At 36.5% G+C, this 26,324-nt stretch overlaps 2 protein-coding genes across 2 annotated transcripts in view; one reads left to right on the top strand and one right to left on the bottom strand.

Moving 5' to 3' along the window:
* Lerp (lysosomal enzyme receptor protein) overlaps window positions 1-7,148 on the top strand; it is a 206,492-nt gene extending 199,344 nt beyond the window's left edge. Inside the window, exon 23 of the mRNA XM_083134455.1 lies at window positions 1,072-7,148. Within this exon, the coding sequence (XP_082990581.1) occupies window positions 1,072-1,176 (105 nt within the window). The 3' untranslated portion in view covers window positions 1,177-7,148. The remainder of the gene's footprint in view (window positions 1-1,071) is intronic.
* A 3,930-nt stretch (window positions 7,149-11,078) lies between these two features.
* Window positions 11,079-25,799, bottom strand: LOC145997048 (uncharacterized). Its single transcript, XM_083133668.1, has 4 exons — window positions 25,365-25,799; window positions 24,230-24,378; window positions 16,641-16,713; window positions 11,079-11,545 (listed from the first exon to the last, which is right to left on the bottom strand). The coding sequence occupies exons 1-4, from the start codon at window positions 25,671-25,673 to the stop codon at window positions 11,354-11,356; spliced, it is 723 nt and encodes a 240-aa protein (XP_082989794.1). The 5' UTR covers window positions 25,674-25,799; the 3' UTR covers window positions 11,079-11,353.
* Window positions 25,800-26,324: the final 525 nt, after the last annotated feature.

Genomic DNA, 26,324 nt, shown 5'->3' with positions numbered 1-26,324 from the left:
CATATTGCAAGTTGAATTGTCTTTTTTCAGATTAATATTCAAGGGACATTTCCTTTATTAACAAAGACTATGGCATTTTGGACGTAGATGTTAGTGTACCCCTGTTTTGTTTGTCCCTGAGCAGTGGTAGTTCCAATTTCTCCTGTTTGTTGGCTTGCATCGCCCCTTCTGCTTTATGCTGGCAGTTGTTCCAGTTTCCGTCCTCTGGAAGTGCTAGAGGCTGGTGATTGGCAGGTAGAGTTGCCGTGTGCTTTGCTCTGCTTGAACAGGAGGAACAGGGTTGCATGGAAGATCCACATTTTTTTGTATCTGGGATTTTTTTAAGTACAAGGTGCCAGTTTGGGTGTACTTGTTGTCCATTTTCTGAGTTTAGTGTTGGTTTCTGCTGGATGATAGTATCGGTTCCATTGATGATGTTCTCCATGAGGGTGAAGTATGGGTGTGGAGGAGATTAAGTGTGTTGAGGTGTTGTGAGAGGCCTGATCTTGATGTCCCTTTTTTAGCATCTTTTAGGTGTTTTCCAATTTGGTCTCGTAGACACTAGAGGATGCAAGGCTTGGTTTGGCTCTTCCGATTTGGAATATTGGGGTGGTATGGAATGCAATCCACTTGGGTATGGGTTCTTGGTTTGGGTGGTGTCGGAACTGGGCTTCAGCTTTTGCTCACCACATTTGTAGCTCGTCTTTGATGTATCCATTGTTTAATCATATCTCTGTGATGTGTGCTGTTTCATCTTGAAAGTCATCTTCCTTGGATCTGTGTGTGAATGTTCTTCTATAAAAATTCACCCACGCTTCGGCTTGGCTGTACTGGATGCCTGACCCTACGTTTCCTGTACATGCAGGTGAGGAAACTTGCCTAGGTGGAATCGGATGCTGAGATCGAGGTGGTGGTTTAGGTCCACATCTGCATACCTTCTGTACCTTGTGTAGATGAACTCTGGTTGGGTGAGGAAGAATTTTTCTGCTATGTGTAGCACGATGCGTGACAGGGGTGAGAGAATACAGAGAATCTGGTAATCAATCAAATATGAATGAAAATTAAAAACGTTTTGTTCTGCACATTTTTTAGGTCAGTACTGCAGATGGAGAGAATGAAGCAAGTTCTCTGCTAGGAAACCACTTGGAAGGCCAGGACATCGAATCCGAAAGTGACGACGAACTCCTTAAAATGTGAGCCATCGCAGAAATTCAGAAACCAATCCATGTGATTCTCTCTCTCTAGTCGAGCAGAAGTTGCTGCCAAATAGTTGTGAGAAGTGATACGTGAAGAAGAAACCAAAAATAACCCATCAGATGCAAATATGATGCGTCAATGATATTTTTCTTTGTAACGAGACTGAAATGATTGTCATTATTAGTGAAATACATTGCACTGTATGGTTTGTAAAATTCCTACAGTATTATCGGTGGTGGCTGTGTACCAAATATTTCTATTTTTTTCCCATAACAGTATAAAGTGGCAATGTCTTTCATCATTACATAAATATTTTTGTTTTTAAAAAATTATTTTAGTAAATTCTTTGTAGTGGATGTGAAAATTACATCTAAGTAAAAACAATATTTTTTTTTGTGATGGATTGTTTGTAAATTTTTCAGTAACTTACTGTTGCTAGAATACATGTTGAAACTGGCAGATTGGGTTCTCAAATAATTAGTCATTGTTAGGTAAATAATGTATGTTTCCACAGGTGTATACATAGGTAAAGTTCTTTCCATGTTGTCATCGAATATTAGTGCCAACTTCATTGATCATAGTCTGTTCCTTTTATTATTTACTCAGAGTTCTTAATTTTAATCTTTCAAATACAGCAGTGTGTGTCATTGGGACAAAAATTCACATGCACCTTCCTGGAAAAATCTTGTGAACGACCATGATCAATATGTGTAATTAAAAATAGCTTGAATAAAATTACATAAATTACAGTATCAGTTAAGATTAATACAGTAGAAAGGAAATACAATAAAATAACATGGGGAATCACTTATGTCTTATGTGTTTTTCACACATGCTGATTTTTGTACATCACTACATCTCAGGAAAATATTATTTATCTTCATTATAAAATTTTACTTCAAAATAATTATCTATTCTCTACCATGTGGAAACACACATTCATGTAACTAATTTTAGATCCTAGAATGCCAAAGTAATATGTGTAATATGGACATCCATTTGTAGAAAGATGATTTAGAGCTATCATATAATAATGTCCGAAGAATGGATGAAATCAATATTTAGCTAAGCAGAGACTTGTATTAATCTTACGGTGAAATCTATGTATTAACAAAATGCAATTATGGCAAATCACTTAAAATTTAGAGGAAGGGCATTTTATTCACAAAATATTCACTGTATTTTTAAAATGAAGTTTTTTTTTTTTACTCTGCAAAAAAAATAATGATTTATAAATTGATTTACATGTAAAGGAGCAAATTTATTGGATAGTTATATATTTTTATTAATACCTTTATTACCGAAAATAGGGTAAGTGTTGTGAGATTTTACATGTATTGGTAGTAAAATTTAACAAATATTATTTCCTGATAGAAAATCTATTTCAATAGAGATGCATAATATGTCTAAAATATATTTTAGTTGCATTTATGTAGTGATATGAAATCCATAGATTGAATGAGATGATGAATGTAATTTGCAGCTAAAATTAATTTCTGTTAATAATTAATGATCTGATATGTATATAATACAATGTCAATGTTAGATGGTAACAGGATGCATATGAGCAGGTCAGCTACGATTTTTTCATTCGTGCGAATGAGTATGCAAGAATTGCAAGAATGCCTAGACTTGCATATTTTTGAAGCAGCTTAAGGTGCCAAAAAAACTTAGATATGTGCAACAAGCCTGCACATCAAATAAAGATTGTTAAGATGAAACTATGGGATAAAAACACAGTACATATTTGTACTTAACCTCTCATTTTCAGAAACTTCTTTCTCATGAAAAACTATGCTTCATGCAGTATTTGTAACATGCTTTATATTTATTACCACTAGTCTTCAACCGCACCAGGAAAAATCTAATTTTCAAATGCTGCACAATTGATAACCCTGGAAAAGTTGTCATGGGACAAATTATTTAAATAACGGGCTGTCCATTAAAATTTACGATGCCTGGCAACCTTTCATCAAACTGTCTAGTGGTATCAGTTTTGAAAACAGCAGATAATCTGGATTTTTATATCCATGCAAAAAATTCAAAGGTCCAGATAAACTATAGAAATATGTATAGCCGAAATCCAAGTCAGGCAACCTGCTCCATCAGTGCAACCAGATCCCAGTAGCAAAATTAAGTGGTTTGCCTTCACCTACCACATAAAAATAGCACACAAACCAACATGATACTCCCTCTTCCCCCTAAACAACCCAGGTGTCTATGATGCTGAATGCGAGGGCAAGGCTCATTAGATTGACAGATTCATCAGGCCCATCAGCGAGAGAATTCAGCAGCACGTATCAAATGCAAAAATTGCCCAACCCACAACCAGACTTGAAAAGCATGTCAAATTCCACAACCATAAAATCGACAAAGTACATTTCAAATACAAAGCACACTCTCTCATAGACACAAAAATCAAAGAAACTCGTGCCATCATGCACTACAACCATGAACTAAACATAGATAGTGGTCAGGCACACCACAACAGGCTTCCCTTACTACAGCAATTAACACCCATGAACAGCAGACATACAGGCGACAACAACACACCTAGCCTCCCCGATGGCGCAGTGGTTGCGTCGTCGCCTTGTAATCAAGGGGTCCCGGGTTCGATACCTGGTGGAGGCACAAGTGGTTCGGATCCCACTTTAAACTGTAGATCCAGTCCCAATTAGCCTTGTGCATAATGTGGACTTAAAACAACAAATCAACCAACAACACACCTAGCGGTGAATTAGGAAGCAACAGCAGAAACGTTATTAAGCAACGACACCATGAATTCCAATGAGGATGGTGGCAGTGGCTACTGAAATTAATAGAAAATTACTTAAAATAGCTTCACAGAAAACATGAGTACCAGAAATATAGAATTACATTAAGTTTTGTATTATTAAAAGCCACTTAATCCCTGAAGAAGGGACAAGAAATGGTTTTGAAACACTAAGGAAGATGTATAATTCAATTACTTGTGAGTACATCTTTTATGACACAGTGGGATATGGGGGAAAAAAGGGTGGGTGGGTAGATTTTACCTTGGACAAGCCAGGAAAATTGTCATCAAATTGTTCCAAGACACTATTTTTTTTTTTGGCTTCACCTACTGTCAATAATGCAATCACAGGCACTACAAGAGTATGAATCGATATATCAACATGCAACACGTAACACTGACAATGTATTATTAAATTTTTGTAAACTGAATTCATTACAATGAGTGTGTTGTGTATTATCTATTAATGTGTGTGTGTGTGTGGTGTAATTACAGTCTTCCAGGTTTAAACAGAATTGTTAAAAAATAATGTTTAAACAAGGTTTCTTGTTATTATTCTCAATCTCTTCAATTTTCTATATTAAATTTAATGAGAATTTTAGTGTTCCTTACTGGTTTACATTCATTCAGTTGTACTTCTGATGCATTGTTTCAAACACATGTAAATATGTAAGATGCTAGTCCATAGCTAGAAGGATTGTGTACGATAAAAAGGTTGATAGTTGTACAGTATTATTGTTACAATGCGCATATCATAGATTTTCTATTTGAGTAGATGTTTGTATTAAAGAATCATCAAACATTAATATTGAAATCTCTGTACTTTCATGTTCAATATTTATTCAACTGTACTTATCTATTGTTTCTACTCTTTCCTGAAAATCTAAATATGGGACATGTTTTTGTGAGTGATAATTACAACTGCTCATCTGTTCTTTATTAATGATCATTCTTGACCTAATATTAGTTCATGTACTTGCATTTATAGAGACCCAGTATTTTGGTTTACAATATCTTATCATGTAAGTTTACACTTGTGAATTGGAGTCTTCCCGATGGCATGGTGGTAATATCGTTGCCTTGTAATGAAGGAGTCCAGGTTTGATGTCCAGTGGAGGCACATAGTGATTCAGATCCCACTTTAAACTGTAGGTCCATTACTGATTACTCTGTGCATAAAGTGGGCTTGAAACAAAACTGAAACTTGTGAATTGCATACACAGAGCAAGAAACTTTGGCAAAACAATTGTTTCAAGGAACTCACAACCATTGTCTGGGCATAATAGATTTATTTCTGCTCACGTATAGCTGGCAGAAAGCTAAGAGAGCGGATAAACGAATAAAATTAGGTAAAGTATAAAAGATTCTTACATTTTGTGGCGATCTCCATCTTCAGATTACAGGAGAACATAGGTGCAGAGCATAAGAAAGCCTTACACAACACAGCCAATCTTACCTCCCTCCCCCACCTCCAATTTATTTGTACTCTGTTCTACTGCAGGAGAGAGTAATATAATTTGGCACCTAAGTTTAATGCATTAGGAACTAAAAGAACTAGGTGTCAAGGTCCATACAATCATTAATATTTCATATATTTAATAAATTCCACAGTTTGAAACACAACATACTGTCACAAATTCCTGCATGTAGGATAATTTACTACAGTTGTCAAACGAATGTCACAAATTCCAAGGTGAATTATTTTCCAGAATTCAAAACTGGACCTTGCTGCTTAGGTGCTATTTGGCTCCTAACACATCAAACCTAGCTGCTGAAGTCACCAAATTACACTTCAATTAGGAAAGAAGTTAATCACAGTATGAAACAGAAACCTTGGAACTGATTAAACACTATAAAATCAATAGCATCTTCAGTTCATAGTAAACTCCTAAAAGTAGTGAGCTGAGGTGGTATAGTTGGTACGGCACCTGACTGCCACATATGTAGGAGAGACCTGGGTTCTATTCCTGGGGTGAGTTATCTAACAGAGTGACCACTCTAGGACCATGATAAAATTCAAATATAATTCCCGGTTTCCAAGGCAAACTTTCCAAAAATTCAAGGCTACAAGCAGATGATTTCTCTATTTTAACCTTACGTATTACCACGTCTCACCACACACACAAATACATATATTAACAATATAAAGGGTCTGTGCAATTCCAATGTATCCAAAAATTCTAATTCAATTGAATGGTGCATATGTATTTAGTTTAAATTGTGGAGTTTACATTTACCGTTTTGCATCCTCAGACAGATACGCTTGATAAGAATTAAACTGTAAAAAACTTGCCTCAGGGCATTAATAAATATGTATAAAGTGAATTGGATTTGGATTAATAGAAGTTGCAATATTTCACGTCTACAGAGAAAAATTCAAGCAGAATTCCCTGAATTCCGAGTGAGTAGCCACCCTGTGTAAGGTTGGAATTTTTCCAGCCTTGTCCCTGCATAAAGTGGCTCTGGGGCTCACCCAGCCTCAAATCAAAAGGTGACAGGAGCATGATGCTAATCACATCACCTTCAAAATAGCTAAGATTGAGAATGTGTGGGGCCCTACCCCCACATCCCCTAGTGTACAAATATTGTTGAATGGGCAAATCAAGAAATTCATTGAGTAACAAATTAGTGAACCATTCTGCCCACCAAACAGTCACTGTCAAGTTTCCGAAAGTTGCAACCTGAAAAATTGATGTAGATGCAAAACCAAAAATTCTAGTCAAATTTTGCAACTTGCAGTAGCTACTTTGGTAGTAACGATACACATGATTACATTTATAAGTTACTTACATCCATAGTTGCTACAAAATGTAAGAATCTTTCTAGCAATTTTATATTTAATAGTGATCTAGATAGTTTCTAATCGAAGCAAATGGAATGAATTGTATTTTCTTCACTGCTTCCAAGCATGTATAAATTTATTTCATAAACCTTCAAACAGAATCCGCAAATTTTATTTCCCAACACCAAAATACTGGGTTGATGTAATAATACTAATAGCAACATACGTATAAGTGTGCCTCTGGAGACCTTGATGAACTAGTAGGTATTCTAAAGCTCCTAGTTTCAAGTTGCCTCTTAGTTCTTCACCTACACTACCTGTATGAAGTTGATCTACAATGCAAAATGTACAGGGTATATAAGAGTCCAAATAAATGCAAAATTTTTCATATGAATATCAAGAATTTCCTCTTTTTTTTTTATAAGAGTACAATAGTACACTCGTGTTTTCTGTCTTTGTTAGGTTTAAATAAATATTTTAAAAATATTGTCTTATATATTGCACTAATTTCTCAATTGTTTACCACAATCTGTAATACTTATAAAAAGTGAAGTTGAAATTCTGTTACATAAAGAATACAAATAAAAATGCTATGAAAGATGTGTGTTTATTTCATTAGGTTTGTTTCTGTGTATTCCTAATTGCATTATAGCTCTCAGTAGTTCAACATATTCGTTAGAAGTGGGCAGATATGGTATTTGCTGATACCAATAAATAACTGAAATATAGGGCTAGGAAGTTGACGAAAAAAACATCATAGTAGTCTGTTTCCCTTCAGTTAGAATCAGAAAACATTGTTTTTATTTGGCCTTTTTTCGGCTTTTAGATAATTTTTTTAGTATTTTTTTGCCATTTGGTTGAATATTTTATCATTCTTGAGGTGTCTTTTTTTTCCTTCCCTGATGTCTCGTGGATTTTAAATGCATCTGATAGCAGAACTTACATATTTAAATTTCCTAACATGGTCTTGTTAGCAAAAATGCCATTAATCGAAAATATGGTCAATGCATAAGCACAACTGAAATTTCTGGCAAGGAATCAAATAATTATTAATTATAATTAATTGTGGTAAATATATTTTCCCTCCAGCAAACTTCAAATACTTTGGGTGAAGCCCAGTTTGAGGTTCCCATTGAAGCTACCATTAATCTGTGGTTTTAAAGTAAAATTAGTCAAAAGTAAAAAAAAATAATAATCTAATGCATGCAAAACATAACTGTATTTTTGGATGCTGACCGACTACTGTATGTGCAAGGCCCACTCTGAAAGGACATGAATAACTTATTCAAAAAAACCTTGCAGTGTATTTTATGCAACTTTGATGCAAAAATAAAGATATCTTACCCTTTGTCTCGGTATTTAAACCATCAAACAGATTTTATCGAATTATTCAACAACTCTCTTGTAATTTATGAAATAAATCAAGCTTTCATTTTAAAAGAAACAAATATTTTTTGAAAATTTTTGGTCATTCTATTAAGTCATTTTTTAAAGATTTTTTAGGTCATCAACTTCCCAGCCCTACAACATCTGATAAATAAAGTCTCATCCAAGTGTTAACTTGTCTGCATATTTATGTTAACTGCCTGGCAAGACTCTAAAGTAAGAATCACGAACCTTCCGACCCTCTGTAAACAACCGTCTCACATCGAGTAACGTATCACTCCGCGCCAGCTGTTTGTGAATGGTGCGGCCATCATATGCTGCTCACTCGCAACCTTTAATTTTACATAACATGGAAAAACGTATTCTTATTTTAACTGATAATCTACAATTGAAGTATAATAAATTTTCTACAAGTGATTAAATACGTGTTCTTGTTCAAGAATGAACATATTTTTCTACGCCAAAAGTTCCATTTATCTGACACTGGGTTAACAGATCCCCCTTCCCCTCTCAGTATGACAGCGCCAAAGTTATACAAGAGAGTGAGAGATTCGTTTCAGTAAATTCAAGCCTTTTGGTTTTATTGCTTCCTCTTTCACCAAATTATTGCCCAACATTGTTGACATGTAGAGTATTGTTTTCTCCTTTGTGCAACAAATATACCGCCAGTTTTAGCAGAAGCTAAACAAAGATAAGCCGGGGAATAAAAGGAGATTGTTTATCTTTCTCTCGGTTTCTCGTGCACTAGAAAACAAGAAGACGATAATAAGCATATTATTTACGCATGTCTCATGCAAGTAATGTATTTTCTTACCTTGATTCAGCAGTACCTTTTTGAACTTGAGACATTTTCGGTGCTAGACATCATCCTGTCAGAGTATGGTCTGTCAAATTTGCTTCCCAAAAAGGAACTCAATGTAGCACAAGAGGCGATTTAACGTCGACTGCTAAAATTGGGGAGATTGTCATCAATCATCACTATCAACATCTTCCCCACAGTGGATTGAAAGAATACGAAAGCACCTCGCGTTGTAATGCGCTTATCTCAAAATCGGTGTACTTGTTTATACGAGCAACAACGTGTTTTTTTTCGCGGGACTCACAACTTGACCGGTCGTTTTCCTTTCTTTCACCACACCGAAAACACAAAGACGCAGACACACAATTACACTTGGACACCAACTTCACTGCTTGCTCAGGATAGCACCGACACAACGTCGCATAAACGTTAAGAACAACCTGCTTCTTGCCACTTTTCAAACGGCTGTATTTCCGAAAGACTACTCTGAAAACACGGGAGACCTTCCTGCACGCATGGAAGTCACCATGTTCGAAACTGGCGCTATTTTCTTGCTGTTCACGTGATCGATTGTAATTTATACAATAATCACGTATTATTATTATAAACAGAAACCTTTAATGAAAATATATTTTAAAATGTATAATCCAATGTAATTTACACGTTCTTCTTCCATTAACGTACTTTCATAGAACGGACTACATGATGCGGAAGAAATCCGTTATTAGGCTGTTGCCAACCTCAATACTTCTCACTAAGTCAAGTACAGAAACGGAAGTGGTATGTCGAATGTCAGCATATGATACTGTGATTTCACATTGTCAGTGACGATCCTCCGGGGATGGGGGAGGGGGTGGGACGCAGGAGTCGATCTATAATCCAGAGATGTTCACCATCCGGATGGTGACATCCTCACACTCCGGAATACTTTTGCGGGTGAAGGAGGGCAGGCCGTATTGTGAGGGAGGTTGATTTAAAATGAACACCTCTCAACAAGAAAGAAGAAAAATGTGACAATATTTAAAAATTCACCCCCAAATATACATTTTATTTTATATGTAGCGTACAATAAAATGTGACTGCCTCAAAATATTTCTGTATTCTACAGTCTTCTCTCCCCACTTTTATGCTTCTCTAAGTTGCCGTTTTAGATTCCCTTGGTGTCTTTGCTGCATAATCCAGCATTTTTGAACTGGATGAAAAGGACATACGAGTGTGTTTTTTGATGAAGTGACTCGAGAGATGTTGAAGTACACTGGAGGATACTGGAATGTGTGACTGACATTGAGGTGTAGATCGACCACGTTGTGACACGCACATTTGTCATTAGCTACGAGACGATGAGGGGATAGGTGATATTTGAATTCCAAATTAGTTAGCCGCCTCCGTGACGGAATAGTTAGCACATCGCGCTACGAAACCAGGGGTCCCGGGTTCGAATCGTGGCATGGGCATGGATGTTTGTGAATGTCCATTCATCGATTTCATCATATCATCATCATTCATCCCGATCTTCGCAAATTAGCCATAAGTGGCACAAGAGGGGAAGTAAAATAAAGCGAATCAATCAAACCAAATGAGTTATTTCCATTATTTTTATCTAATTAATAATTTTTAATTTAGTCAATCAAATCATATGTATTAGCTTACTTTCATTATCTATAATAATAAATCATAACACTTTCAAACATCAAATAAATTTAATGAAGAAACCCCGGTTTCAAAACGTAATTTATCTCATGTGTCACATTCTTCCAGCAAGGTTTTTCTAGTAACGAGAGAAAATAAATCCTTTGGTACGGAACCATCTAACTCCTGGGGGATAAGATGTAAATTTTGTATTTGATTTTTTTTAAATTTAGCGTTGCTTTTCTTCCACTTTTGGCTAATCCCGACGATGAGAATGAGTGATCGTCAGATGAAATTGATGAAGGGACACTCACAAATAACACCCATGCCGGGATTCGAGCCATTTTACATACATTCAATAACTTTTAACAGGTCATCAGTGATACACTGCTTATTCCGCATCTGTTGACAAATGGAATGTTTTTACACCTTGTAGGCTATGTGGATTATTTTTTTTTCATAAGTTTGCAACACTGTTAGGGTACACGTGCTTTTGTTTACAGAAGGTCTTAAGTTCTATGATTCTCACTTTAGATAATTTTACAATACTTCTGAGGCTTTTTTTATGATCCGCACTGAACGTGCAAATCGTAAACTAAAAATTAAGAAAAATGTTAACGCTTCAAGTATAGCATCATACATTATTATTTTCATAAATATCACATTCAAAATTTCAGCCTTAATTGCAAATGTATATCTTGAAAATACGTTCACTGGAACACAATGTTAATTGTGCACTAAAAATATTTTGCTAGGGAACTTTTAATATCTACACTCACTGTGCTCCATTTCCACAGGAAACAAACTGCTATTCCTCTTCTCTTAACCAGGGACTGTCATTATAATTTTCTATTGTTAGAGAACGGAAGCGCCTCAGTTTAGTTAGAACATGGTCCTCCTTGGGAGTGGCAGCTAGAACTTCCACTCTGGATACCAACAAGAAATCCTTATTCTTCGGACTAACACCTCTCACAATATCAACCTCATCGCCAACATGAACCTGAAACAACAAACAATATTTATTAATACTGACACACAGGTCTGTGTTTAGGGAGGGGGGGGGGGGTCCAGGCACTATTCTTCAATGATATGATTATTCGTTATAAAGACAACTTGGTGCTTAGTACAAGTTATTAAGATGAATTGGGCCTTCAAATTTTAAAAGTTGTTTATCCACTTGTGCTAAATATATTGATCACACTAAAGATGGGTTACTAAAAAACACTAATCTTACATTTCTGAACATAGAAGATCATCTCTAAGTACAGATGCTTATGGATAATACTTTTCTTTGTTTAATACAAGATTGCAATTTCTGGCATCATTTGCATCACCACCAATGTCGTTCATAAAAACTAAGGAATTGACCACTATAGAAGATCATCATGCTTCATAAGATGCCACAAGCCCTTCTTCAAGACTTAAAGATGTCGTTTGTAACTGTAGATCCCCAATGTTACCAGCTCCTCACAGATCTTCACTAACAAGCAGATATTGAAAACACTGATGTTCAAATGTTTTTTTTGAAAAGCTAAAGATGAAGATTTATAACTGATTTAAATATGAGTATTTGTAACAGTCATCAAATATATCACTAGATATGAGAATATTACAATTTCATGTACAGTAGTCTCGTTTATTCAACCTTCGCTTATCAGACATAAAAAAGGTAAAGTGCTCCCCTGTGCTTAGGACTACGCCATGAAGGCGTATAGGGGGTAACGCCCTACACTTTCTTCATCCGGTCGTGAGTGGGGGTGATGTGATCAGCATCACGGCCCTGACTGCCTTTACCCCCAGGTACCCATGTCTTTCGATGCTGGGAGGGTGCCGAAACACGACAGGTAATTATTTTTAAAGTTTTCTTATGCTATCCTTCCTGTTCACATGGTTTGATTGTAAAGTGTTTCTGAAGCTTTGCAATGGAAAACATTATTAATATTGAGTTATTTAACTTTGCTTTTTTACCTTGTGGTTAATCACGATGGGAAGGATGGGGTTGAGAAAGAAAGTTCAGGTACAGACAACACGACTGGTTCTGAATAAGTTATGGATCTACAGAAATGGGTTAACAATGGATTTTTTAAACCATATGGTGTTGTTGTCCAGTTTTCGACCTTTACAATTTTTTGTCCAGGAACCGTTTTTACAGAATGAATTTCAGTTCAGTCCAGGAATGTTTTTCCCGCATCAATTACAATACGGTCCAGGAACCTTTTTGCAATGTAACAATACGCAACTTGGACCGAATTTAAATTGTGCGAGAAAAAAAGGTTCCGTTCCTGCAACAGAACCCAATAGAACCCAGGGGTTCCTGGCAGGGGCAGCACCAGGAGGGCATGAGGGGTGCTTGCGTGCCTATTAATTTTCTTTTGCACCCCCTACATTCAAATGAAAACACTAACATTAATATGTAATATTATGTCATGTCGTCATATTGAGCGCCAAATATTAGGTACTGAAGTAAGATCGTTATTATTGTATGCAACAGGCAAGCACTGAAAGAGGTGCCGATATACATACTTTTCTGCACTGGCAGCAACCTCTATAAAGATCAGCGACCATATTTTTCTTTCCTCAGCATTGCTGTTATGAATTTTTTCTTCTCTTGTTATTCAAGGGGTCTGTCCGTGGTTTTTGATAATTGCCTATAGCTTAATGTGAGTTGTTTTTTTTCTGCATTGTTGATAAACGGTTTATTTTCCGCATGCTTGTTCTTCCTCGCACTGGACCAAGAATTTCAGCTGCTCTCAAGGTATCACCAGGTTGTACTCGGGAAATTATTTAATGTGAGTTGTAACATGAAGGGTAGTTTTCTTGTTAATACGTTCTATGTATTTGTTCCACGTAACATGTCTAGTAAACATACGATTTCAGGCTTTTTCAACAAGTGTTAGGAAGAGGCCCAATGTTCACGAAGAAACTTTACAGTTCGTTGTTGGGGATAGTGCAGAAGGGATTTTAAAGATAACACAGTTGCTGTGTTCTTCGCGATTTGTCCTGTTGCAGACGGAAGGTATAATGTACTATGTATTTTGTACCTCCATTGGTTAAATTAAAAAGGTTCAAAAATTGTATTTTTAGGGGCAGGATGATTTTATTTTGTATTTCAGTACATAGTTCAATAAGACTGCAACGTGTATTTGAATATTTACACTGTATGACCACTTTCTTGGAGTATAAGACTTAATACATATCATCACCGACATCCCTGCAAAATGAATGTCAATCTAAAGTTATATATTTCACACATATATTTTAATTTCAGTCAGTAATTTATGTTAATCAGTGACGGCGATTAGGGATGCAGTTGCCACCCGCTTTTTGCTATTATTGCCCCCGCACTATGCTAAACCTTATCTACCAAGGGAAAGTAAACTATCCTTGCCCCCCTCCCCCTCCCAAGTTTTAAAAGGTTGCATGCGTGTTTCATGTTTTCCTTATTTTTGCACCCCATAAATTTCTTTCCACACCCCCTCATCACCCCTAAATGAATAATCCTGGCACCGCCGCTGGTTTCTGGACCTTCAACAACCCTGATTACAGCATTTTATTAGGATGTGGGAAATTTAATCTTTTCATGCAAAGACCTTCCATAACAAGATCATTACATGACCTCGCTATAGCGTACTTAGTTTGATATTGTTTTTGCACATAAGATATACAGCGTGTCCAGATATTATTCACCCCATAACTAACTTTCTATGCAAGTGGAGTGGATGTCTTTAGTATTAACATGAAGAACATCTCAAAAAATTTCTTCCATGTACTTGGCAACACTCGGTACCATGATGCATTGTGACAAAACAGTAAAATAGCGATGTTGCAGGAAAAAACAATGTGTGTGTTGTGGGAAACAAATCTCCTGCAATTGTTCAGCTTAAATTTATTTATGTGGGGTTACGTGAAGGACATCGTCTACAGCAAGGAAGTTACAGACTTGGTGGAATTGAAGTCCAGGATCGAGGAGGCTGTGGCATCAACGATCGTGGATATGATCCACAACACATGGAGTGAATTCATGAATAGACTTGACATTGTGGAAGCAACTCAGGGTCCCATGTAGAGGTTTATTAATAATGAGAACTATGTTCACTAAAAATTCCTTGAGTCAATGAATGTAATGTCATGTCTGTTGTTTCCGAGAAACTTTATACATTAAAGACATTTGGATCTGTTATCGTATGAATAATTTATGGATGCCCTGTATTACTTAAAGCATAGTTTAAATCTTGTATCAACATTAAGAACAAATGACTGGTTTGGGAGTAACACTTGATAACCCACAAAAGTACGGATGGAATTGAAAAAAAAATTCAAGTGACTGTGCCCATGCTTCTCACAGTACTGGTTTAGCTACAATAACATCTATCTACTTTTCAATCACGTCTCTTGAGTATAATTGTATGCTAGGGGTATGCTTATTTCGTTTCGGATGAAAACACGAAATGTGAAATAACACATTGTAATGTTAATTTTTCATGTTTTTCAAAGGTGTGAGGTGCATTTTGTTACCATGTTGTGTCACAAAATAATGTGAAATGAACTGCAAAATGCAAAATAAACACTTGAACACTAAATTTAGGTTTTATTAACCGACACCTTCTGAAGCCTGTGTGCTATGGAAATCAGGGATTTTTTTTAAAATTCTGCTGAAAAAAAAATGCTCTTTTACGCAGGAATAAACTCAATACTCTGATAACTATATAAATGAGCTATTACAAGTGAAATATTAATGTTGTGTAATAAGTAGGGACATTGAATTTTCGCGATGCGCGAAATGTGAAAAAAAAAATGCAATTTTGAACATTCTGCACGTAACTACACCCCCAATGATGAAATATGCATGAGTTTCAGTCACGAAGTATTGCGAAATGTGTGCTTTTCCACGAAATGGACGCTTTTTCGTGAAATAATCGTGAAATATCATCAAATTAAGTAGAAAACATGCAAAAACCGGCAATCGAGGTTGTGCGCGCAAACTGTCGATTTGCTTAAAGTTTCCTACCACTTGCAGCTGAAGAACGTTTTATCTTCGATCACATCAGGAAAATGCTGCAAATTGTAATTTCCCATGCACATAATCTCAGTTCGAAAACTTCGCCCCTGTCAAGCTGCATTCCTTTCTTTCGCTGAATGTCTACTCAACTTCCAGTTTCATTGGACTTGCTAGCTGTAGCAGCGATAAGATTAATCTGTTCCCGCACATCAAGGGAAACAATGGTGTCATTTGTGTTCAGTCCTGAATGAATTTTGTTTATCATCATGGGATTTTCAACATGTGTTTGTGTATGTGCAGTAGTGATTATTTTATTTGTTGGACAGCAAGGATATCCTTTAAATACATACAATGAATAAATCACTTGAGATATGCAATTTAGAAATGAAGTGATTTTTGTGTTGATTTCTTTTTGGTTGGACAGCTAAGTACTTGTGTATGTGTACAGTATATAAAAATGAAGTAGTTTATCAATTTATAGTTCTTTTGTATGTTGTTTTTTCTCATAATGAAAAAGTGTGTGCCAATTTTTTTTTTCACCGCTGGTATATACCGCTGATCTAACATTTTATTTACCGCTTTCCTCAGTTTTTATTTACCATAAATTTGTGTCCCTAGTAATAAGTATAGTTTTTACATGAAATTTAGGTTTCTATTCACCATTTTAACACCGAAATGCCATTTTAGACACTGCTTTTGATCCCGAAATATGCCAACTTTTGTACCAAAATCTTGATTCACCATAAATGTGGCTCTATTGATTGCTTTCAGCCTGTGATGTTTTAGCAGTAGCATGTCAAAAGGGTAAAGGTAAAAGAAATCAGGTTCAGAACCAAGAAGTACCAGACCTCCCCTCATGTCAGAAGGAAGGAAGTGTAAATTATGAAAAGACTCTGCATGTTATGCATGTAGATATTAGATTGGGTCAAACCAAGTAAAAAAAAAAAAAAATGCACCTGAAAAAAAGTTTCGTGAAGCATACAAAGCTTGCATTGGAATATTTGTCGGTTCAGTTAATTTCATTTATCTTCTGAACAATAAGAAACTACACTTCTAAGTAATTACAAATTAATGTTGATAATTGTAAAAGAATTACCTCTTTGCTTTTCTTCAGTATCTTCTGTCCATTAACTCGGATTTTACTTTCATAGAAAGCATTTTCCACTTTGCTGAAAAAAGAAAAGTAGTGGTAAATAATCTGCTCTCACTCCAAAATAGAAATTAATTTACAGCTATACCAATCTGAGGAAAAACTCAGCAAAGTCTGGACAGTCGTTTGTTTTCTCCTCTTGCTTTCTCTTCACTTGTGCCCAAGTGGCCCCTCTTGGTGCCATGTTTATAACTTCTCCTTGCTTTCATGTCAAAAAATTCAATAAAGTTAAACGTTAAGTCTCGGCTTTTACTGTGTATGGTTTTACCTTTCACAATGATATAAACATTTGTCACTGACCAAAGGTGTCAATGATGTGTTGAAAAATGCAAGACACTTTGGCAATGCAAGGGCAGGATTACATGGCAAGCAGCTGATTGCATCACCCATGCTCCCTTCTCTCACTTAAGGTACATGATCAAGTGCATCATGAACAATACCTTGAATGCCATGATGAAAGGAAGTGACATCATTGGAGAAAGAGAGAATACATGTCATGTTTCTTCTTGCATTCGTGGTTACCATCCAATAATTTCTAAATGGGAGCAGGTCAGATAGAGGTGAGTTATAAGAAAAACGAAACAAGAAAGTTTTTTAAAAAGAGGTAAAGAAATTTAAGGAGCATCATGCATTCTCACCCTCATTATGTAAGGATGCTAAAGGTAACCTCGTTACACAAAAAGAGCAAGCCCTAAATAGATGGCAAAAATACTTTGGCAGCATATATAACAAGAAAGGAATGGTGAATATGCAAGTACCAATGGACAAAAATGAAAGTGATGAACAACAGTTACAACCCCCAACCTGGAAAGAAATATGCACAGTAATTCCAAATGTAAAAGCAAATAAAGCTGCAGGATCAGAAAATATACCACCAGAACTAATCAGGAATGGAGGTAGAGCATTAAACAGAAATTGCATAAACTGATATTAAACATATGGGAAAAAGAGCAAATACCAACGCAGCGGAACGAAGGAATTGTGTGTCCAATATACAAAAAAGGTGACAGACTAAACTGTGACAACTATAGACCAATAACACTATTAAACATAGGGTACAAAATATTTGCCATATTGCTAGATATGAAAGCAAACTTGAAGAACACCAAATGGGATTCCGACCGAATAGATCAACTATAGACAACATATTTATAGTAAGACAAATGTTTGAGAAATGCCACGAATACAACATTAACTTGCACAACATATTTATTGATTACAGTCAGGCATTTGATTTAGTCTACAGAATCGAGGTCATAAACTCCCTGAAATTATATGAAGTACCATACACACTAATAAGACTAATTAATAGCACTGACCCTAAATAACAACAAAGCAAGAGTCAAAATAAACAATGAACTTAGTGAGGAATTTAAACTAGAGCTAGGAGTGAAACAAGGCGACTCTCTATCAGCAACATCATTTAGTACAATCATAGATTCAATTATGAAACACTTGGATCTAAGAGGTAATATACAAGGTTCACCCATAAAGAAACCGAACTGTCAAAAAAAAGAAAAAAGAACCAAACCAAATAAGAAGGTACCGTATTCTGGCAACACTGCAAAGAGTTATATCTAAACTTCCCATCAGTGCATGTTTCAACCTGTTACAGGCAGTCAGTATCGGGGCAAGCATGTGTCAGATGCAGGTCGTGTGCAGGCGGCATACAAAATACGCGCACCAAGATGGAACAACGTTACAAGACAAAATACAAAATGAAAGAGTGCTGTGAGGATTTGGTGGCAACAGGACAACAACTTCCTAAAGTGCATCATGGCAGGAAATGAAACCTGGTGTTTACAATATTGACCCCGAAACAAAAAGACAGTACACAGAGGAAAGGACAGTTCTCGCCCATAAAGAAAAAAGCACGGATGTCGAAGTTGAAGACAAAGGTACTGCTGATCACATTTTTATGATTTCCAAGGACTAATCCACCATGAATTTGTCCCTGAAAACCAAACAATCAATCAGTGGTATTACAAGGAAGTGCTTGGTCGACTCAGAAACAGGATGAAGCAGGTTAGGAAGGACCTCTATGATTCTGGCCAATGGTATATGTTACACGATAATGCTCGGCCTCATACCGCATTGTCTGTACAACAATACCTTGCTAAGCATTCAGTGACAGCGATCAATCACCCTCCATATTCTCCGGACTTATCGCCTGCTGATTTTTTTTCCTTTTTCCCAAGCTTAAGATGGCTATGAAAGGGCGAAGATTGGACGACATGAAATTAAAAGTTACGCATATTTTGCAAACACTTACTGTCAATGACTATCAACAGTGTTTCCAAGACCTGCACAAACGCTGATCAAAGTGTATTGCCTCCTCTGGTGATTATTTTGAAGGTGATACAGTCATTTGAAGGTAATTACTTGTTTTCTTTCCTAAAAAAAAAGTGTGTTTTTTTATGGGCGAACCTTGTATCTACGAGACTAAAACAATGCATCGCTTTTGCAGATGATATAGTACTCACAGCAAGATCTAACAAATCCTTAATTGAAACATTTCAACAGCTGAAACATCAATCCAAGCAAATTGGCCTCGTAATAAATGCACAAAAAGCAAAATACCTAAGATGTGCGAGAGGTAAAGATAGAATGGAAGACCTGACCATAGATGATTATCATATAGAACAGACAAAATCCTTCAAATACCTAGGATCAATAGTGAATGGAGATAACGCAATAGAAGAAGAAATCAAAGAGAGAATTGTATCCGGAAACAAAGCTTTGTATGCCAATTTGGAGCTATTCAAAAGTAAACAAATATCAAAAAGTGCCAAACTGAGGCTTTATTATACCATAATAAGACCTATAGTTACATATGCACATGAAACATGGACACTCAAAGACTCCCGCAAACAAAAATTATCAGTATTTGAAAGAAAAGTAATAAGGGAAATCTATGGCCCAATTAAAGAAGATGACGATACTTGGAGAATCTGAAATAATAATGAAATAAACAGAATAATTCAAAATAACACCATAATAAACTTTATTAAATCTCAAAGACTAATGGCCGCATGCACCAACGACAATTATTTCGAAGTTCAGATGAACGACATCAATTTTAATCCACTCTAAATGAACTTGGTTTAAAGATTTGCATTGCAACAACGAAAATCCACGTTCACGAGATTCCGTTCAACTGATCCGAGATTAATTTGTAAGGCTATACCTGATTGGTTGGCTAAAACAAATTACAATCAAGAACCGCATAGAGTAGTGTGATGTGTTAAAGTAGGAGAAGCAAGTAATTCGGGCTGCATTATCTGAATTTGAGAGATGTACTGATCAACCTTGTCGACGAGTACAAGGATATGTAATAGTGTGTAAAAAAATAATAATAATAAAAAAAAAAGAACTGAAGGCACAACACAAAAGGAGGAGGAGAAAGCATGGAACCTTCTTCTACGGGACTTTAATGCGTTATGAAATGCATTCGATCTTGATGCTACTTACTGTACTGTGGTTAAGTATTTGAATTTTTCATTTCTTAATTCTTATATATTTACATTGTCGCGTCATGTAAATAGCCAGTAACATGTATTTTCGTAAATTTATACAATCATATTTCCAACACCATGTAGCAATATCGTAACATTGCTCTGTTCTAATTTACCTTCCACTTGCATGACATTTGTAATCAAGGGGTCCCGGGTTCGATACCCGGTGGAGGCACAAGTGGTTCGGATCCCACTTTAAACTGTAGGTCCAGTCCCGATTAGCCATACTGTGCATAAAGTGGACTTAAAACACGAAATCAACAACAACTTGCATGACATTTATATATGTTTTGTGTTCTGGGATAGAAAGTACAGTATTTAGAAACATTACGACTTTGCACCACAGAACCACAAACTATTGTTATTATTTTGGCAGTTTTTACGCAGTTCTCAAATTAAACATTGTACACTAGGGGCGTGCGGGACAGAATTATTTGGTTCGGGATGGGAAATCTTCTAAATCCCGACATTTGGGATGGGAAATGTTCAAAATTTCCCGAAACTCTGGAAATCTCGAATTCTACATGTAATTTTCACTTTAAGTGATTGTTTTCGCATTTCTGGAAAAAAAGAACAATTTTCGATAAGTTGCAGACATTTACAATGCAGAAAATGTTGTTAATTGACGACCATTTTGGTATTTCCAGACTGCTCAGGATCCCGAAAAGTCGGGAATTCATTTCCCGAAGTCTGGATCGGGCCGGGAAATTTTTTTCCCGATCCTTTTCCCAACTTTTCGGGATCCTGCACACCCCTATTATACACCCAACATTTCTAGCCTTTGCACGCCCTCGATATCACTTTCTGCTATTTTTATATTAAAAAACAACTGCCTGCAATCAAAGCATCAGTATCGTGAACCAGGATCAGACACCAAAACGGTGGCGAATGACCGATCAAAAGATAAACTTGTTTTGATGTTCCTAGATTGCGATCAAGTGTTGAACCGTCTTCGTGCAATGGAATCTTCCAATGATCCTTTCCCGATCAGAGTTTAAATTTTTAACTTCGTTCGTGCACACGGCCATTAGATGGCTTGGATAGGCAGACCAAAAAAACAGATGGATAGATGATGTTATTAAGGATCTGAAAGATATGAAGATTAACAAATGGTGGAAGTGTATCCAGACAGAAAAAAATGGAGAGAAATTGTTGAGAAGGCCAAAACTTTCAGTGTATGAAGTTGTAGTGCCTTACAAAGAAGAAAAGAAGAAGTCGAAACATGGTGCAGGAACTGGAACATTACACAAAGTGGACTGACTTAAATCAAGATTCAAATCCGGTGATCTTATTTTTAAATCACTGATTTCAATCACTTTAAATAAAAAAAATTATAGAATAATGTACATAAGGATTTTGTAGATATCGGAATCACTTTTGGCAAAAGTACATTAATCTTGTTGAATGGTGTTTACTAGGCTGTCAGAAAGTAAACCAAAGAAAACAAAACAAATGTACTGATGGAGTGAAGCTCATACAAAACGAAATGCAATATGTACACTGGGAACACACTTAAATTTCTCTTGATTTACAATTCAATAATTTTTTTGTCAAAAATAGCAAACGTTTCATGTAGAAAAATATACAAAATACTAATCATGTAATACCATAAATAGTGTCATGGTAATTAAACTGTAAATAAAAACGTGGCAGTTTGTTCATTTTATACACTATCATTAAAAAATTGCCAAAGGCTATAAAAAAATTGTAAGTTACAATTATAGAGTACGTCCAGAATGTTTTATTTTCACTGGAAGAAAAGTTACTGAAACTATTATAGTTACATTAACACACTGAACAAACGTTTGTATGTGTCTCTTTTTTCACAATTTGAGTGTGCATACAACTGGTTTTTTTTTTTATATCTATGGACAATATTTTGGGATCAAATATTTTTGTTGTTTGCGGTTTTCATGCCCTGAAACATATTTTATATTGCATAAAACATCAAAACTCATAAATTTAAAAAAAAAAACGTAATTTTCGAGGAGTCCAGTCCAGAGTCACAAACAATCAACAAAACTTAATGTCATTTTTCAATTCAGGGTACCAGTTTCACAAATCGGAGACACATTAAAATCGGATATTCTGTGTTTTGCATGGTTCGTACTTACCAATTGTGTATTGCGGAACATAGTTCAAGGTGCTATTATGCTTTTTACATGAAAAACAACCACAATTTTTCACATAGAGAGTAATTTCTTTGACTCCTTTTTTCGCTTCCATAATACAGAATATGGAGGGCAAATCTTCTACCGCAGTGGGCATGCAGTGTTTCTAACATCCTTCACCAAAAAATACCTACCATCATTCACAGATAGCCCCATGAACCATTATGCACGGTAGCTGACCGATAGCCCACGAACCATTTATTATTATATTATTAGGATAATATTTATTTGATTTTTCTGGTACATTAAAAGTATAATTCTGAGTGTTAAGTTCTCATTTAACTTTTTTAATGTGCAAAATCAAGTACTGTGACATCTTAAGTGCTGGAAACCACCAAGAAAAGTTCCTATATTCAGCCCTTTATTCTGTAAGGTGTGGGAGGAAAGGGGGGGGGGGGTACTGCCATTACTGCCCATGTTTGCACAGACATTCTCATTAACCACAACACTATATAGAATATCTATGAAGTTCATGTTCCTTATTACTCTTGAAAATGGGGAAAATATCCCAAACTTATATTGACTAGATAAATTTGATTGCAACTACAAGGGTCGTTCAAGGTTGACCGGGATTTTCGTACGTAAAAAATCGATGAATAGCCGGATCATAATGAAACGTGCGGGTGACGTAATGTATTCCTTTGCGAGTAACTAGCGCCCGGCATGACGTATTTCGCGCATGCGCAGCAGTTGCAGCGAACATGGCGGCAAGCAGTGTGTCTGTGGCTGTGGAGCAGCGGTGTGTAATCAAATTTCTCGTGAGGGAGAAAGTGAAACCAGCTGAGATTTTCAGACGATTGCAAGCACAGTATGGTGAACAAACAATGTTGCGGACAAGAGTGTACGAATGGTTTGAGCAGTTTCGCAAAGGACGGGAACTGGTGACAAATGAAGCGCATGGACACATTCGTCCGACTGCAGTCACACCAGTGAATATTGCACGTGTTGAGCAAATGATTCTTGAGAACCGGCGAGTAACAGTGCGGGATATTGCTGCCGAGGTGAATATCACTGTCGGGAGTGTTGAGACAATCATTCACGACCACTTACACTTCCGCAAAATCTGTGCAAGATGGGTTCCCCGCCAGCTGACATTCGATCAGAAGTGGACACGCAGGACGGTCTGTGAACAGCTTCTGAATCGGTTTCGAGCAGAAGGTGATGAATTGTTGCAATCCATCATCACGTGTGATGAAACCCCAGAGACCAAAAGACGCAGCATGGAGGAGCGGCATAAAGGTTCCCCCCCCCCCCCAGAAAAGCAAAACGCAGCCGTCCGCTGGAAAGATCATGGCAAGTGTCTTCTGGGACATGAAGGGCGTTATCCATGTGGATTTTCTGGACAAAGGGAGCACGATTAATGCCCAGTATTACTCCACATTGTTGAGTGGTGCTGTACGAAAGTCCATTCGCAAGAAAAGACCTGGGATGTTGTCTGGAAATGTCATTCTTCTTCATGACAATGCCCGCCCTCACACGGCCAATGTGACAACAACAACTCTGGCCGACATGCGCTGGGAAGTTCTGCCCCATCCCCCCTACAGTCCGGATTTAGCCCCCAGTGATTATCATTTGTTTGCACCCCTTAAAGACCATCTGGGAGGGAAGAAATTCACGACAGACGAAGCACTGCGGAGCGATGTCCTCCAGTGGCTACGACAACAACCAAGTTCTTTCTACGCCAAAGGAATTCGGGAGCTGCTAGAACGATGGCAACGGTGCCTCGGTGCACACGGAGAATACTTTGAAAAACTGACATAGTTTGGTGTTTCTTCTGCTACCTATTTCCTCTGCAGAAATAAAAAGTCCCGGTCAACCTTGAACGACCCTTGTACATACAAGTACATACTTTCTTGCCATCCCAAGGCCATATTTAAGCACCAGATCCGTTCGTAGTGAACCTATTTTTGCTGTAACTATTTTGGAATCTTTTTCAAGCAAAGGATCACTCCAGTCTTCATCATCTTCAATTTCATCATCTGATGAATCAGAAAATTCCTACAAAGAAGAACATAATCAATAAAAATCAATCTGTTTTTAAAATACAAAACTACGTTACAGCATGTATCAGAAAAAAGGCCAGGCAATGCTAATCAATGTGCATTTAGATATGTTGTGAATTCATATAACATACAACAGTACTATTTTATCTAAAATATTATCATATAGAACTTGAAACAAATCTGACTCCATCTTAGCAACAGCAAACTATAGTAGCACATGTACTGAAGCTCTACACCTGACACATCATATGTAGTTAACATTTCAGCAAGCTTATTCTGTTGTGTGTGTTTTATTCAAAACAGTATTGAATTCTCAATATTAATGTGAATATGAAATGAAAATGGTTAAGAAAACATTAAATATATCACGAAATTGTGAAACATTGATATATCATGAACGTGGTGTTGCTTATGGGATAAAATGTGGTTACACATTATAAATTGCAAAATGTAAATACAAAATTATAATATATCAATTAAAATGTATGGTAACAGTTCGTTATATCGGCGACACATTTCTTCATTTTTCCAGAAGAAACTCTTTACGGAAATGAGTTTCTCCAAGATTTCCAATGCTCGTGGAGGTATTTTCTTTCATCGTGGAATCTATTTGACCGGAAAATCATATATTTTTCAAGAGAAATATCCCACTGATGCACAAAGGAGTGCTAATGGAACCTAACCTAACAGGCCTAACCTAACCTAGTAGGCATACCTCTTCCCAGTGATGGTTCGTGGGGCTATCGTATGTAAGAAATAGACATTATTTTCGTTAGAAATCCATTATTTCACCTAAAGAAATGTTCTGCAACGCAGAATAGTACTTTATCATCAATGTAAAAATTGCGAAATAAATCATTGATAGGTGTCTCCGGTATAGTAAAGTAGTACCCACAATTGGTAAGTACGAACCATGCGAAACACAAAATATCCGATTTAAATGTGTCTCCGATATAACCAATTGTTACCAAATGTATTTACCTGTCGTTTCTTACCACCTTTCTTATGCTTATATCGTACGCAATTCAATGTAAGCTTACTATCTTGTTTTGGAAATGCAGTACTTTGGCTTGATACACCAACATTAAGCACAGATACATAATATTTATTGCTCAATTTACTTGAGAGCGATCTTCGGGGAATAACACTGTTAACTGTATTTCCTAAGCAATTGTCTCGTACGTAATGAACATCCCAGTTGGTTGAACACAATAGCAGCCTTGTACTTGGAGACAAATATCGCATCACATTTCGGTTTACACGTAAAACCATTGAGGTTATAACATTCATGTCTTCTCTTTCAGTGAAAAAGTATTTTTAACATTACGTATATATAGTGACACTTAACAAGAATCTCACTAAAGAAGTTTCTCTCTCTTCTGTATATTCTGTATCAAATCCAATTGAACTTTTCGTGCTAAGAGAACAGCTGAGAATTAGGTTCAAAATTGCTTTTAATTACCTGAATTCAATTTAATGTACGCCCAAAGAAGATATGCCATAAGTTACACTTGCCTAGAAAACCACAGGTATTTTTCTATTCTTTCCAAAATATATTTATCTTCCATACTTTTCACATTTTCAACTTGAATATTAGTTGTTGTATTGACTAATCTATCGGCAGAACGACTGTGACCTGTTTTATCGTGGGTCTCACTTATCGGACACCGTATTAAACACCGTCGTCTACTGACGTCAGCGCGAAATGCCTTCATTGTTAAGTTAGGTCTGTTTTCTTAGTATAAATATTCTGCAGTTTTTCGGAGCTTGACCAAAAATGTGTCATTTTTGTTAAGAACTAAGAAGCCTAACCTAACAACGAGAAACAACGTGACGTCAGTAGTCGATGGCCGTTTTGTGGTTCGGAGTTTTACCATGGTTGCACTTCCGACAGGTAACTGGTGCCCCATTCAAATCTAGGGGAAAGCAACTGGATTATAT

The sequence above is a fragment of the Lepisma saccharinum genome, chromosome 13, assembly GCF_977018435.1.
Source record: "Lepisma saccharinum chromosome 13, izLepSacc3.1, whole genome shotgun sequence".
Lineage (NCBI taxonomy): Eukaryota > Metazoa > Arthropoda > Insecta > Zygentoma > Lepismatidae > Lepisma > Lepisma saccharinum.
The sequence above is the reverse complement of the archived record's forward strand: the minus strand, read 5'-3'. Positions and strand labels throughout refer to the sequence as shown.